Source organism: Gadus macrocephalus, chromosome 18 (genome assembly GCF_031168955.1).
Source record: "Gadus macrocephalus chromosome 18, ASM3116895v1".
NCBI lineage: Eukaryota > Metazoa > Chordata > Actinopteri > Gadiformes > Gadidae > Gadus > Gadus macrocephalus.
In genome coordinates this window covers 11,104,970-11,120,606 of record NC_082399.1, presented here as the reverse complement: position 1 = coordinate 11,120,606, position 15,637 = coordinate 11,104,970, and the positions used below count along the sequence as shown (strand labels likewise).

The 15,637-nt window shown below is 45.9% G+C and overlaps 1 protein-coding gene across 5 annotated transcripts in view; it reads left to right on the top strand.

Annotated features, from left to right (window-relative positions):
• Positions 1 to 14,262, top strand: part of mpp2b (MAGUK p55 scaffold protein 2b) — a 43,027-nt gene extending 28,765 nt beyond the window's left edge. For all 5 annotated transcript variants that reach the window (XM_060036016.1, XM_060036014.1, XM_060036013.1 and 2 more), the window contains 8 exons: positions 4,625 to 4,756; positions 5,392 to 5,494; positions 7,552 to 7,620; positions 7,787 to 7,948; positions 8,598 to 8,800; positions 9,648 to 9,776; positions 10,280 to 11,458; positions 11,516 to 14,262. In XM_060036016.1, the coding sequence (XP_059891999.1) occupies positions 4,625 to 4,756; positions 5,392 to 5,494; positions 7,552 to 7,620; positions 7,787 to 7,948; positions 8,598 to 8,800; positions 9,648 to 9,776; positions 10,280 to 10,456 (975 nt within the window). In that variant the 3' untranslated portion in view covers positions 10,457 to 11,458; positions 11,516 to 14,262. The remainder of the gene's footprint in view (positions 1 to 4,624; positions 4,757 to 5,391; positions 5,495 to 7,551; positions 7,621 to 7,786; positions 7,949 to 8,597; positions 8,801 to 9,647; positions 9,777 to 10,279; positions 11,459 to 11,515) is intronic.
• The last annotated feature ends 1,375 nt before the right edge of the window (positions 14,263 to 15,637 follow it).

Below are 15,637 nucleotides of genomic sequence, written 5' to 3'. Positions count from 1 at the left end.
CGCACCAGGCAAGTACGCACACACGCACACACACACACACACACACACACACACACACACACACACACACACACACACACACACACACACACACACAGAGATACCGGCAGATTGGAGTGCACACACACACACACACACACACACAGACACACGTACACACGTACACTGCCCGGATTAGGACCAATTATGCACCACGTCCATCAAATATGGCATGAATATCACATGCTTAATGTTTAAAATTATACCGCTTTTTTTTTTATTGTCAATCATTGTAATTGGCATCAGCCAGCAGGCTGTTTGAAATATAGCAGACCAGCGGGCCGTGGCCTGTTAGGAAGTCCTGGCTCCGCCATTACATACAAAGATTATTTATAGTGCTTCTTATGCAACGTCTGCTAATGGGTTCTTTCAGAATTGCGTGGCCTGTTGTCTGCTCGTTGGGGGCCTTGTTGGGGGCTTGCATAAACTGCAGTGTGCTTTCGTCAGCGAGGGGCAGGGAGACCTTCTCTGGGTGGGGTAGTAAGGGCGGAGGGGGGGGGGGGGGGGGGGGGGGAGATCCTTACCTTATGATCCGCTGAAGTCCCCCCGGAGCTAAAGACTCACCCCGCCGGTCGACCGGTCTGGACAGAGCTAATCCCGGTAACACGCGCCTCGGGACTGGGGATCAGAGTGAAGGGCAGCAGCTTGTTGACGGTCCATTCCCTGGTTAAAGGTGGGTCAGGTCTATAGTGGGTTGATCAAGTACGGCACACGCACGAGGGAGATGGTTTATACCGCTGGCTTTACTAGTGGTCACACTGAACGGTTACACACACGCACATTTAGCCTCAATGTGATTAGACACTTTACAGGAGACTATGATTAGATTAGATTAGATAAAACTAGATTAACTAGATTACATCATGTTAGATTAGGTCATATTGGACTACCATCAATTCATGGTATCGTTTAAGGTTAGATCAATACATGAGATAGGTACATTACATAATACTTTACTATTTATCTTATATTAGACTAGCCTAGCCTCGATAAAGTTAAATCATGGTAGGTAAAGTCATTTTAGATTGCATAATATTAGATTTGATTACATCACATTATATTGGATACATTATATTACATTAGACTCTTTAATATTAGATTAGACTTCACTTGACTAGATTTCATCATGTTGGATTAGGTCGTATTGGATTTGGTTGGATTGGATTAGATCAATAGATTAGATCAGACACTACAAACCGCGCCCTGATCCTGATTGATCCTGATCAACTCAAAGCAGCGCTTGACAGTTGCAACATTTGCACATCAAAGGCCTCTGAGGCACCGCTTGTGAAACAGCAGCGACGCTGAGACCCCGACCGGATCCTCACAGCGCCGCTCTTTACGGCTGGTCTTAGGCTGTCAACACACGCGATGTAGATAGAGGATGCTTGCATATCAAAACCAACACTTGAAGAGCGAGAGAGCAAAGCCATATATGTAATCTGTTGAGTTTTAGACTTGCTGAAGGATTTGTCAATATCCATCTCTCTCTCTGTCTCTCTATCTCTGTCTCTCTCTGTCTCTCTCTCTCTCTCTCTCTCTCTCTCTCTCTCTCTCTCTCTCTCTCTCTCTCCCTCTCCCTCTCCCTCTCTGTCTCTGTCTCTGTCTCTGTCTCTGTCTCTGTCTCTGTCTCTGTCTCTGTCTCTGTCTCTGTCTCTGTCTCCCTCTCTCTCTCTCTCTCTCTCTCTCTCTCTCTCTCTCTCTCTCTCTCTCTCTCTCTCTCTCTCTCTCTCTCTCTCTCTCTCTCTCTCTCTCTCTCTATCTGTCACTGTATTACACTCAGGGGCTCTTCACTCAGAGCGGGCGGTTGGCTGGCAGCACCACACGGCTGGCTGTTTGGTCACGCTGGTTAACTCAGCCCCTGCCTTGGCGGCGCTGCATACAGTAAAGAGTTGCAGAGCTACATCACAGGAGAAAATTCCCAGCGGCACAATAAGCATGTCAATAAGGGCAACAGGGGACACACGTTTCTGTAAGCCATATCTCGGTTTTTCAGTTGAATTGGTAAAATGTAAAACCGTTTGGCTCAGACGCCACAGGCTCCCACACGCCGGTGACAGTAATGGCCTTCCAGCGGCTTACCGCTCTATTACCAGTCTGTTTCCATCGCTATCGTGTTTGGTTTTTAGGACATTTTGGCCCCGACTTGTCACTTCCCCCCCCCCCCTCTTCTGGTCGATTCCCCCCTTCCTGCCATCCTCGTGGGGATTTGCGGGAATTTGGCGGCGGCGGCCCCGAGTGTTTCTTTGTCTTTCATTGTGTGTTTATTTGCTGTGGCTGTCACAGAGTGCGCTGGTATCTCGGTGTAGCCTGCTGTCTGTCGGGCTGTCTGATTGGTTGAGGCTGGTTCGGTGGAGTCCCTACATTAAGGAGAGGCCTGTGTGGGAGGGAGGTTGAGAAACACTCCCGGGCAGTTTGACAATGCTGTTGATTAGGTTTCATCTTCTCTGGCCTCTGATGTTTTGTGGCGCTCATGACTGTATCTCAGACGACTGACGCCTTGTGTTAGGGATCTGCATTTACTACAAGTGTTTGTATTTGGACAATTTGAAAGCCAAAGCCTCTTACAGTCAAGCAAAAATTCAGAGTGTGTGAGTGCCTGTGTGATTGTGTGTAGGTATGTGTTGTCGGGAATGTGTGGGTGTGTGCACGCACTGCAATGTGTGTGCACGAAACACACGCACGCACGCACGCACGCACGCACACACATTTAATTCTTTATTTGAATCCACCAATCACATTACAAGAGACAAGATTCAAATATTTCAGAGATAAGATAAGTCATTGTTCAAGGGTACAAAAAACATCTCCTGCGCCACACGGCCAGGCTGCCTATCACTGCTGATATGGAGCAGAACTTTGCTAATTGTTTAGATTTTCTGCTGGGGAGCCCAGCCAGCCTTAACCCACTGAAAACACGGTTGTGGACATGCCCCAAGCTTCGTTAGGTACTAATGTCTAAAGTATATCTTTCTCTGCTGCATTAACGATGGCAGTTACAACGGGCGAGATGTTATACACACACACACGCGCGCACACACACACACACACACACACACACACTCACTCACTCACTCACTCACTCACTCACTCACTCACTCACTCACTCACTCACTCACTCACTCACTCACTCACTCACTCACTCACTCACTCACTCACTCACTCACTCACTCACTCACTCACTCACTCACTCACTCACTCACTCACTCACTCACTCACTCACTCACTCACTCACTCACTCACTCACTCACTCACTCACTCACTCACTCACTCACTCACTCACTCACTCACTCACTCACTCACTCACTCACTCACTCACTCACTCACTCACTCACTCACTCACTCACTCACTCACTCACTCACTCACTCACTCACTCACTCACTCACTCACTCACTCACTCACTCACTCACTCACTCACTCACTCACAGCATTAGCAGCACCAGCTCTCACACACCGGTTCAGTCCTAGAGAACCATCAAGAGCTGGCGATGGGGCTGGTTGCCATGGCTACATACTTTGTCCCTTTACCTCTGTCTCCCTCACTTTAACTCTTTCCTCATCTCACTCGCCCTCTGGGTCTACTTGTCACTGTGTTCTCTGTATGGTGATTACTATCTACCCACCTCTCTCTCTCTCTCTCTCTCTCTCTCTCTCTCTCTCTCTCTCTCTCTCTCTCTCTCTCTCTCTCTCTCTCTCTGGGTCCATCCCTCTCTCCCTTGGCCACTACCTACCCGGGTCTCTATGCTACCACCATCTATTGTTGATCCCTCTCTGGCCATCGCATTAACGCTCAACATCTCCGATCCACTGTTTCAGCCTCTCTGTCTCTCTTTCTCCATCATTGTTATATATATATATAAATATATACAGTATATCTCCCTTGCTTACACCTCTCTCTACCTCTAAATTTCTATCTCTCTTTCTCTCTCTCTCTCGCAATCAACTCTCTCTCTCTCTCTCTCTCTCTCTCTCTCTCTCTCTCTCTCTCTCTCTCTCTCTCTCTCTCTCTCTCTCTCTCTCTCTCTCTCTCTCTCTCTCTCTGTGTGTGTCAGGCTTGCTGCCTCGGGGTATCTTCGGGGGGGGGGGGGGGGGGGGGGGAGGGAGGGGAAGAGCTGGGCTGACTGTCAGAACCCTCTCCCACATGAGAGTGCTCTGGCGTGGCGATAGATTTGGACCACCGCGTTCTCCGCTATCGAGCGCAGGGTCACGTAGCGCGGGTGACACCCGAGCACAATGGAGCGAGTCCCATCCCCGGCCAGAGTTGTCACAGACCCTGGTGTAATGCGATGGAACAACGCTGTTCAGGAATGACAGAGAAAAATGGGCAGAGTTGAAAGAGCAAAACTGACTGATGGCAGGAGGATTTATTTTCAATGTCTTCCTTCTTTTCTCATCAATTATTAAAATTTGTTCATTTATTCATTTTTTTTGTTTCTTTCCTTTTTTTTCTTTTCTTTAATTGCCTTTTTTCTTTTTCTACCAATCAATGCATGTATTCAGTCTACTCTACAGCGTCAATCGTTGTGGTTCAGTTCTGACGTGCGTCTGTATGAACCGAACGCGTCTCTTCTCCTTCCCCCACAGGCCTTTGTGAAGTGCCACTTTGACTACGACCCCTCCCACGACAACCTGATCCCCTGCAAGGAGGCGGGGCTTAGCTTCGCCCGGGCAGACATCCTGCAGATCTTCAACCAGGAAGACCTCAACTGGTGGCAGGTCAGCTCAGCCACGCCCCCTCCTCACACACACAATTAGATGACCTCTGTGTATTTACTATTTACTATTTAGTTATTTAGAACATGCTTTTAATCAAGGCAACTTACAGGGATGACAAGAGAAGGTAGAAAAAAACACACCTTGCTCAATGGATGAAAAACACACCTTGCTCAATGGATGCTACCATGTATGCTAGGATTTGGAAATTGGGGGTTGTGAACCTCGAACCCCTAAACCTCGTAACACCCTAACCATGAGAATAACTTACCCTGCATTTATCTTCATTTGCGTGTGTGTGTGTGTGTGTGTGTGTGTGTGTGTGTGTGTGTGTGTGTGTGTGTGTGTGTGTGTGTGTGTGTGTGTGAGCACACATCCATGCATGCACGTGCCACATGCATACATCCGTCTAAGCTCCAGTGAAATTGTATGTATGTGTGTCTAGATGTGTGTGTGTGTGTGTGTGTGTGTGTGTGCCTTTGTGTGCGCGTGTGAGTGTGTGTGCCCGCGTACACATCTGCCAGTCCGTTTGTCCGACGCCTCATACGTGGGTGTGGGTGTGTGTGGGTGGCTGACCTCCCCTGGACCAAGCGTGACGGTCTCCCCCCCGTTGTCTCCGGGGGCTCTCCCCTCCCCAGGCCTGCCACCTGGGGGGCGGCAGCGCGGGCCTCATCCCCAGCCAGCTGCTGGAGGAGAAGCGGAAAGCCTTCGTGAAGAAGGACATGGAGCTGGTCACCGCAGGTACCCCCCACCCCCCCACCCCCCCACCCCACCCCCGCCCCAGCCTGGGCCAGCGGCGCCTGCCAGCGGCCCCGGCCAACCGCCCTGGCAGAGGGGCGCGCCTGACTTCCCACCAGCTGTCTTCTTTATGTGCATCGACTCATCAGCCAAACTCTACACTGATACACACTCTGATACACACACACACACACACGCACGCGCGCACATACACATACACATACACACAAACATACGCATAGACATACATGCGCACACACACACACATGCACACACACGCACACGCACACGCACACGCACACACACACACACACACACATACACATAGACATACATGTGCACAGCCAAACACACAGATACACATACACGCATACACATACACACACGCAGACGTACACTTTTACGCACAAACACTGACACACACACACACACACACATACACACACACACATACATACACACACACAAAAAAATCCCAAAACCACGTATTTCGTTATTGTTTTGGGACGTGCGGTTGTGTGATCTTTTTGTGTGTTGCATCAACGCACACTGTCGCAGTGCTACCATTCCACACACAGAATACACACCAGCACAGCGGGCCTTGCTGAGGAACAGTCCGGCGGTGATGTAATGGAGCAGCGAGCGGCAGCACCGTGACTCAGCCCGTATAAAACAGCCTCGCCAAACAGACATCTGCTGCCCCGCCCACGAAGCGGTGGCTCACGGGCCTCCTCCGTCACGTGGTGGGGCGCCGCCGCTGACGACGACGGGGGAGGAACTGGAGAGAGAGAGAGAGAGAGAGAGAGAGAGAGAGAGAGAGAGAGAGAGAGAGAGAGAGAGAGAGAGAGAGAGAGAGAGAGAGAGAGAGAGAGAGAGAGAGAGAGAGAGAGAGAGAGAGAGAGAGAGAGAGAGAGAGAGAGAGACTTTGACTTGAGAGGTAGAGAGAGACTTTAGCGCACAGGTAGAATCGTCGGCTGGCGTAGGGTTCTCTCCTCAGGGTGCGCGTAGCGTTTAATCTTCACGGATCGATGAAGTGGGGTGAGAGGGGGGAGAACGAACTGAGATTGCCGCCCAAAGATGCAGGTGCTTTGGTGTTTGGGGAGGGGGGAGTAAGTTGTGTACCAGGTGTTGGGTCTCGGCCACACACCTGGTACCCTTCAGGTGGGGGGGTGAAGGGTAGGAGGGTGGGAGGGTAGGACCCCCGCCCTCCCTTCCATCCTTATGGCTCCTAAAGGACACAGCTGTCTGCCGGCACTTGAGTCGGGGGCTGGGGGTTTGAACCGGCGGTACTTCAGGGCAGCGGCTGCACGGCAATAGATTAGGAGGATGAAGGTACCGGCCAGTGCTAGGTTTTCTAATATTTCTGTCTCTCTTTGGAGAGGGGAGACAAGACGACATAAAGGATCTATTGCTTCTACCAATCACACATTTTCTGTGTGTACGGGTGTGTGTGCTGTGTGTATTTGCATGATGTAATTATAATAATGAATTTAAATCAAACATTGAGCTGTGCAAACGTCAGCTTCCAATTAGGCGAGGGAAATGACTATGCATGCTATTTTCAAGCGGCGTTCAAAGGTAGCTTCTTGTTCTATTCCCATACCGTTGGAAATATTGATTTATTCAAACTAATTGCGCCTCACTGACTAAATCCGGGTGTTGGCATCCATGCGTGCCTTGTAATGATGACATTAGGGTGGAATGGCAGTAGGCACGCTGGCAAACGTCATCCTACCCGTCATGATAGCAGGACTGAATCCTTAATAAACCACACGTGACTCTACAGCCTTTGTCCTTCTCTGTGAAATCCACGAAAACCTCTCCAGAATGCCTCTATTCCACCATTTTCACCAGATGGATGGATAGATGCACTCTGTTGAGCCCGGTTTCTCTCTGACAATGTAACGAAGAAGCTTTTATTGGTTTGCACTGCCATCTGGTGGTAGACAGTAGTTACTGCAGCTTGAATCGCTTATGGTTACATGTTACCAACATCACAGCTGAGACAGGTGTAGCCTTGCGAGCACATCACCATGGTTTTGTGTGCCGTCCTTCCTCAGGTCCCCTGTGTGCCGGAATGGGCGGCAAGAAGAAAAAGAAGATGATGTACTTGACGACCAAAAATGCAGGTACGGATTTTCGATTTTTGATGTACTTCCTCCATTTATATCTCTATTATGTTTGTTTTTCATGTATATATACATTTATAAATTATTTTCAATGTATTTTTTGGATTTATTCTACTGATTAACCATTAACCATTAACATTACCTGTCATGTTCTGTCACCTTCTAGAATTTGACCGCCATGAGTTGAGGATCTACGAAGAAGTGGCCAAAGTCCCGCCCTTCAAGAGGAAGACGCTGGTTCTGATTGGTGCGCAGGGTGTGGGCCGTCGCAGTCTGAAGAACAAGTTGTTGGTGTGGGACCCCCAGCGCTACGCCACGACCACCCCCTGTAAGTCCTGTCATCTTCATCACCATCATCCCCATCGTCAGCGTATCAATGGGGCAAAAGGCAGTAGCCTGCCATGCCGAGAGACCGCCGCAACTCGCGTTTGTTCATGGGATGGCCATGACTTGGCTTAAATTGGACAAACCTGTGCACGACCCAGATGCTCACCCCAGTAGGTGACTGTTGCTTTGCCTAAGTCCCATTTATGCCAGATTGGGAGTTTAAGAGGCCTTTGCCAACCTCTCAGATACCATCGTCAGAATCTGCATATGCTGTGACCATGTGCTGGAAATACGCCGCCATATCATCTAGATAAGTGGTCTAATTGGGGACGCCAGATAACACCACGTTTACTGACCTTTGAAAGGTTACAGGGGCATGATGCAATCCAAAGGCTAGGTAATTATAGAAGTCATAATTGTCATCCACACTCTATAGTCTCCCCAACAAAAGAACAAGAGAGAGGTAGAGAGACATAGAGATAGATAGTGGGAGATTGATGCAACCTCTGGCTTTGTAGTTTCTTAATTTGTGTCTTCCTACCGTTGTTCTACAAACTCTTCGGTCGTTTTCATCTGGTTTCCACCCTTGATAGTTTTAGAAGCGGTGACTCAGTGTCAGGGCTTAAATCCCGACCTCTCCTCGACCCCAGTCACCTCCAGGAAACCCAAGGTGGACGAGAAGGACGGACAGATGTACTCCTTCATGTCTCGCACCGAGATGGACTGCGACATCAAGAGCGGGCGTTTCCTGGAGCACGGCGAGTACGACGGCAACGTCTACGGCACCAAGATCAACTCCATCCACGAGGTGGTCGACACTGGGAAGATCTGCATTCTGGACGTCAACCCCCAGGTGTGTTTCACTCTCGCCTGTTGCAGGGTCACGTCTCTTCCTTTTTGGTTCCGTCGTTCCCCTCATTCTGAGTGCTTTTCTCATGCATACTGCATGTGCCCATGATCCCACCTCATTTCCTTCCTTTATTACTTGATTTATTCCTTACTCCCTCACTCCCTCCTCTATCAATCTCTCCCTCGCTCCTTGTTTTCTTCCTTCCTCCCCCAATCCTCCCTTCATCTTTCTTGCTGTCCCTTCCTTCCATCCTCTATCTCTCTTTCCCTCCCTCCCTCCCTTCCTCCCTCCTTCTTTCATCCTTCCTCCCTCAATCCTCCCTTCATCTTTCTTGCTCTCCCTCCCTTCCTTCAGCTCTCTCTCTCCCTCCCTCCTTTTTTTCATCCTTCCTCCTTCAATCCTCCCTTCATCTTTCTTGCTCCCCCTCACTTTCTTCCTCTGTCTCTCTCCCTTTCTCCTTCCTTCTTCCCTCCATCCTCCCTTCCTCTTTCTTGATCTTCCTCCCTCCCCCTGTCCTTACTCTCATCCCTCCTCCCTCCATCCTCCCTTCCTCCCTCCCTTCCTCTCTCCCTCTTCCATATTGCGTCACACACCAGACACACCCTTACTATGTGAGGCTGGTTCCACCGTTGGCCTCAGTAGTCTGAGCACATTCCCCCAGTTCCCCTCCAGGACCAAGGAGTGTGATGGAGCGAATCATTAGTAACACGCTCAATTAGAGACGAGCTGTCCCGGCGCATCCTGGCGGTGCCTTGTGCATGCAAAAAACACCTTCTTTGCTTGAAGTGAACTCGGCCTGCGGTTGAACAGTTGAACATGAACTGTTGCTGTCTGTGATTGTTCCTCACAGGCCCTGAAGACCCTGAGGACGGCCGAGTTCCTGCCCTACGTGGTCTTCATCGAGGCCCCCGACTACGAGGTGCTGAAGGCCATGAACCGGACGGCCATCGAGTCGGGAGTGGTCACCAAGCAGATGACGGTGAGGTCCCGTTGATGTTAAACAGGATTGGGTCGTTCCAATTGTAAGTGCTGAATAGAGAAGCAAGGAATATCCGGGCGACTGCGATCTCTTTCCTGCAAATTGGAACAGAGCTCTGTATTAAATTTTTATTTCATGCCGATACATCAAAAATAAGGTCAATCTTTTTTAATCATAATGGGTTCATTGTATATATATTCATTCTGCCTTAATACAGAGGAATCCAAAAGCTAACAAGCCATGGTCCTCTGGCTTAATAGAGAGTCACTTGTCCTTATTCTCAGCTCTGTTGCCCTCCGCCTCTGCCGCTAATTGCCCGCTGATCGTATTCATCCCCACCTAATTAACTCATCTTCTCAATCTATCTGCTGCTAACTCCTGTCTCTGGGATTCCACTCTCTCTCTCTCTCTCTCTCTCTCTCTCTCTCTCTCTCGTGCTCACTGTCTCTCTCTCTCTCTCTCTCTCTCTCTCTCTCGTGCTCACTGTCTCTCACCCGCCGCAGGACTCTGAGCTGAAGAGGACGGTGGACGAGAGTGAACGTATCCAGCGGGCGTACGGACATTACTTTGACCTCTGTATCGTCAACGATGGCCTGGAGTCCGCCTTCCGTGGCCTGCGGCTAGCGCTGGAGCGGCTGTCCTCCGAGCAGCAGTGGGTGCCAGTGAGCTGGGTCTTCTAGAAGGGTTGACCCCCACCCTGACCCTGCCGCCCCGAAGAGGAGCCGTGACCGACCTTGAAGAGAACCGAGGTCAGAGGTCGAAGGTTATGGGTTAAAGGAGGAGGTTGTGCTGGTCTTGGGATACAGTAGAAAATGGCTGCCCAAATGGGGATTTGGAAAGAGCGGGAAAACACAGTGTTGGCTAGCTCTGTCGCGCAGAGCGTTTGGAAAGAAGGAAGCATCACATTTTAAGTGCGAAAAACCAGCCTTATGTTGTTTTGTACCTAGAACTCTTTTGTTGACCATGACGTTACGTTGGTTTTTGTTCTTGATTCATTTTGAATAATTACGTTTTTCGTAAGAACAGAACAGGCTCTATAGTTGGCTCTCCGATATTGTGCAATCGTGTGTGTGGTATGAGTGCGTGTGTAGATTGTGGAGGAAACAAACACAATGTTGGGTTACAAGATTCACTCGATTGGCTAGGTGACACAGTGCTTTTCTGAAGAGAAGGAAGTGGAATTTATTTGGCCTTTTTAAACATTTTGAAAAGATCTTGCAGTTAACATTATATTGGTAGTTAAGGGCACAGCACTGAAAGAAAAGTCAGGGGTCATATTTATATAAATTATGTATATTCTACTGTTTGATCACACGATTGTATATTCAAAAAAATGCTTTTCCTTCTGGATGGAGTAAATTGTGTTAGGAAGATGAATAGCAATAGATTATCAGTAACCAAACACATACAAATGCAATACACACACAGATAGACACATACACATATATATGTGCACTTACACAATATAGCAACCTCACTGAATTGTGAAATCAGTCGTGTCTCAGCTCATAATTTATCACAAAAAGGTGTATATTTTGTTATAACATTCATAATTTCTGCCCTATACTGCATTTTTACTTTTCTGATTAGTCTGAATGGGCTGATTCATGAACATTACAGCAAGCACATCCAGACAATCCTGGAGCATTATATTTAAAACTCCACATATAATAAATACTGTTGTAAGCTATTGTTTGTATCTCGATAATACCAAAAATATTTATTGACTATAGCATCAGGAACAAAGTTACCAAACATAGGCCTACCTACAATATTTTATTCAGACTGATGGTAAGAGATGTTTTTCCGATAGTTTGAACACAGCGAAAGGTCAGATTAAAACAGAGAGTTTCATTTTCAATAGGGTAGTGGTAGACCACTGCAATTGTTGCTTGAAATTTACTTTGGCCTTAACTTATCTCCGAAGCCAAGGATACTATCACACATCCACCATTTCACACTCGACAACTATACTTTTTGGATTGTAGGTTATCCTAAAAAAACAAAAATCCCACGACAAACCTCTGTGTTCGGATGCTTATTTTTTTTCTCAAACGTGTAAATATTGTAATGTAAACAAACAACACAGAGAAGATATTCGGTGCTCTGAGAGGGTTCTGGTCCTGGTGCAGCCGCTCCATAGCGCTGTACTTTTGATGTTCAAGAAGTGTATTAAAAAAAGAAAACCTTTGGAGCACCGCTTTGCCCGCGTCTATTCCTGTCAGCCACAGCTGCACACTATGGGATCAGGGGTCATGGGGCTCAGGGAACTGGGATAGGGGTCAAACTGCGCGGGAAATAAATGTCCCACACACACACAAGTCCGACCTATGTTCAGACAGTGAGTTATTAAGAAAAAACAAATATATATATATATATGGTGGTTTAATTATTTGTTATAATATTTGTTACAGGAATTATATATCCGTCATTATCGTGAAAATACATTTATTTTTTCGATAATGGCTTTATCGGCTTATTACAAAATATTAAGTTGGCTGATATTGATACACAAAGTGAATTAACAAAAAATAAAAAATAGAATAATATTTCTAAATTATTTCCTACTTCCGCTAAAAAATAGGATCCATGGCTACAGTCTGTCATAGCTGCAGTCTGCTAAGAGAACACCCTTATACTACCTTTGAATTTCAAGATTTATTGAGGCTATGAACACCATAAAAAATAAAAAGCAACAGAGGACATGATTGCAACCATGACCTCTACTGCCCCATGACGATTCACATGGCGGCGGCGAGGGGTCAGGGGAAGTGTACCGTGGAGGGGGAGAGAGATGATAAGGTATGATGTCATCACTCTCCATCCCCGCCTGTCTCCTAGACTTCAGGGAGGAGGGCCTGTCGCGCTGCGTTTCCACAAATGTACATTTTCCCAATTGACTTAGAATAGTGACGGTTGTTTTTGCAGCAAATCACTGCGCAGCACCTATAGGCCGCTCGATTCACTACATAAATAGTCGTATACTCTCAGTTTCTGTTGGAACAGAAACTGGCTGCACCTTCGGTCAGACCCAACTATAGGGTTGTATCAATAACCATGGTTCTCACTTATGGAGACACATAACTAAATTCGAAAACTATGGCCTATGTCAAGTTGTGAACTGGGCCGTTGGGCCTACTGTTATAAAAGTTGCACTAATTCCTCCATTAGTAGTAGGCCTAAAAAAATCCTAGATATAATGATATATAATGCATTTATTGCTTCTTTTGGGTCCCGTTCAACGGCCTGGTCGTCCGAAACTAGCGGGTTTAGCTGTAAGACTTCCAGCTGATAGGTTGTTGGTTCGAGCCCCTATGTCCCCCGATAGACATACTTGAGCAAGATGCCTAACCCCTAGCTGCTCCTGACATGACATACCAAAAGATCCCTCAAATTCCCTTTGGTTAAAATGACTTAATAATACAAAATGTTATTATTAGTGATAGTGGTGTAGTATGTAAGCGATCGTAATCCTTATTCAGACATCCAAATGTTCAGACATATTTGAATTTCTAGGTTTTCCGACACATTAGTATGAGAAAAGAAAGAATATTTTTATTATCAAATTTGTGTATCGTTTTTTATTGTGTGTGTGTGTTTGTGTGTATGTGTGTGTGTATATATATACCTGTATATCAGAGATGGAAATTAACTTTTTTGCCCACCAGCCACTGTGGCAGGTAGATTTAAAAATCTACCTGCCACTCATCTTTTTTACCAGCCACTTTTTATACGCTATATATTTTTTCAATATATACGTACATTTTAAACAATATCATAGTAACAATAGATAAGAAAAGTGTTTTTCATACACATCTTTTTTTCCATCAGAAGTGATTTTTACTGTAAGTAGGTTCTACCAAGGAACTGAGTTGAAAACGTTACACTCTTACCGCATATGATAAACAATACACAGGTATCTGCCATGTTAAGTCATGTTTATTTCAAAGGTGTTACGATGACAAGTTTGGGGATAATTCATCTATACAAAGTATTTTCAATAAAAAACAAATTTACATATTAACAATAAAACAACATGCATGGCTACACCATCATAACATGTTATCTACATGTGACTGCATACAAATGTGTCCACAGACCTGGTAACTAACGTATGATAGTAAGCATTATTGGCCCTTAACCCTAATGTTCAGAAAAAACACTGCCTCAAAAGGCTATTGGCTTAAGCAATACAAGTAGAGGCATATACTTGAACTTTATACCCTGAACTTTTAAACGTTGCAAACGTGCAAAAACATAATTATATATTTATGTGGCATTCAGTCCAATGCCGAAAATATATCTATGACATTAGGCCAATGCTGTGGTAAAGTGTGTAAAGTATGACCAAGTGTTTCTTTCTGTTCAATAGTCTAGATAGAACTTTATCAATCCCCTGTAGGAGAAATTTGTTAATGTTTGTCCCTATAAAACAATAATGGTAAAAAAATAAATACAAAACACGACGGTAACTGAGTAAGTCAAACCGTCCAATCTGAAGGCTCTACTTAACCACTCCCCCTACTCATTTCCAACAATGCAAAGCGAACAGAACTGAGTAGGGGAGGGCGTAGCCTAACTAGTTTTTGAACGACCCAGAGAAACGCAACGCAAATTCAATGTGAACATGTATGAGGCTTTAATAAAATCCTGGACGATTTTGAAATCCCGCAAAACATTTTTTAAAAGTGTCTCAAAAAGAGGGCATGTCCGGGCAAAAGAGGACGTCTGGTTACCCTACTTACGGGAAACACATTTGATTCCTACCTGTAACACTGTTAAATAGCGGCCCAAATTGGTGGCCGCTATCCTGGTAATTTCTCTGCGTAAGTGTGGCGTGTGAGCGTGTGCATGGGTTGAATTCATGGGGCAAGCCCCAGGAATCACCCACTTCCGGCTTCCATGAAAGAGAACCAAACTAATTCACACAAAAGCGTTCATGCAAATCTAGCATTAAAGGTTAATTTAAGGAAGTTCTCTCCAGTCACGCTGAAAGTAGTTCGCTAGTAGTAGCGCTTTAATTTGCAGTGTCAGAGAATTCTGAGAAATCTGAATGCTGACTACATTTTCAGAATTCTGACACTGCAAATTATTGCACGCTAGTGAACTACTTTAAAAAAAACTCGACATCGCGACCAGGCGACAAATGAGGGGTGAGAACCTTCTTAAATGAACCTTTAATGCTGGATTTAATTATCAGAATTCGGATTTTATCCAAGTATTCTGACTTTATTATCAGAATGCTGAATTTTATTTCACAAATCAGACTTTATTAGCCTATTCCACTCCATTTAATTTCTGAATTAAAATTATTGTGATGAATAATCTACATTTGTACAGTCGATGTGCAGCACTTTAATTCCCGTCAACTTTTTTTTTCTAACACCAGCACTTCCACAACTATGCCCATGTTCCTGACTGCTATATACAAAACCATTTATAGCGCATCTATTTTTCGGCTGGGTAGTGATAGTCGCCCTAAATGCAGCTTTAATGTTGGCTCTGATTCTGAATGAATGCCGCTGCTGAACTGTGAATAAATAAAGGGAACTAAAATCTAAAGAAGACACATGGTTTTGATGTACTGGTGAATTCCAGCTTAAAGTGGAACATTGCTGCCATCATGGAGATTAATATAGCCTAGGCCTATTGTAAGTAGCTTTCAATTCCTTGTTCTTTTGTTGAACATATCCCCCACTAGATTCCCCCAACCCCACACAGATTTTGTCCTGTAGAAACCTATATGGTGGAAACCGATACGCCCTCTCAACCACAAAATGTTTGAGTCACTTCTATGGAAGTAAATCTGTGCCATCGGATTTTGAAAATAAAAAGCCATTGAACTCTAAGCACTGAATATT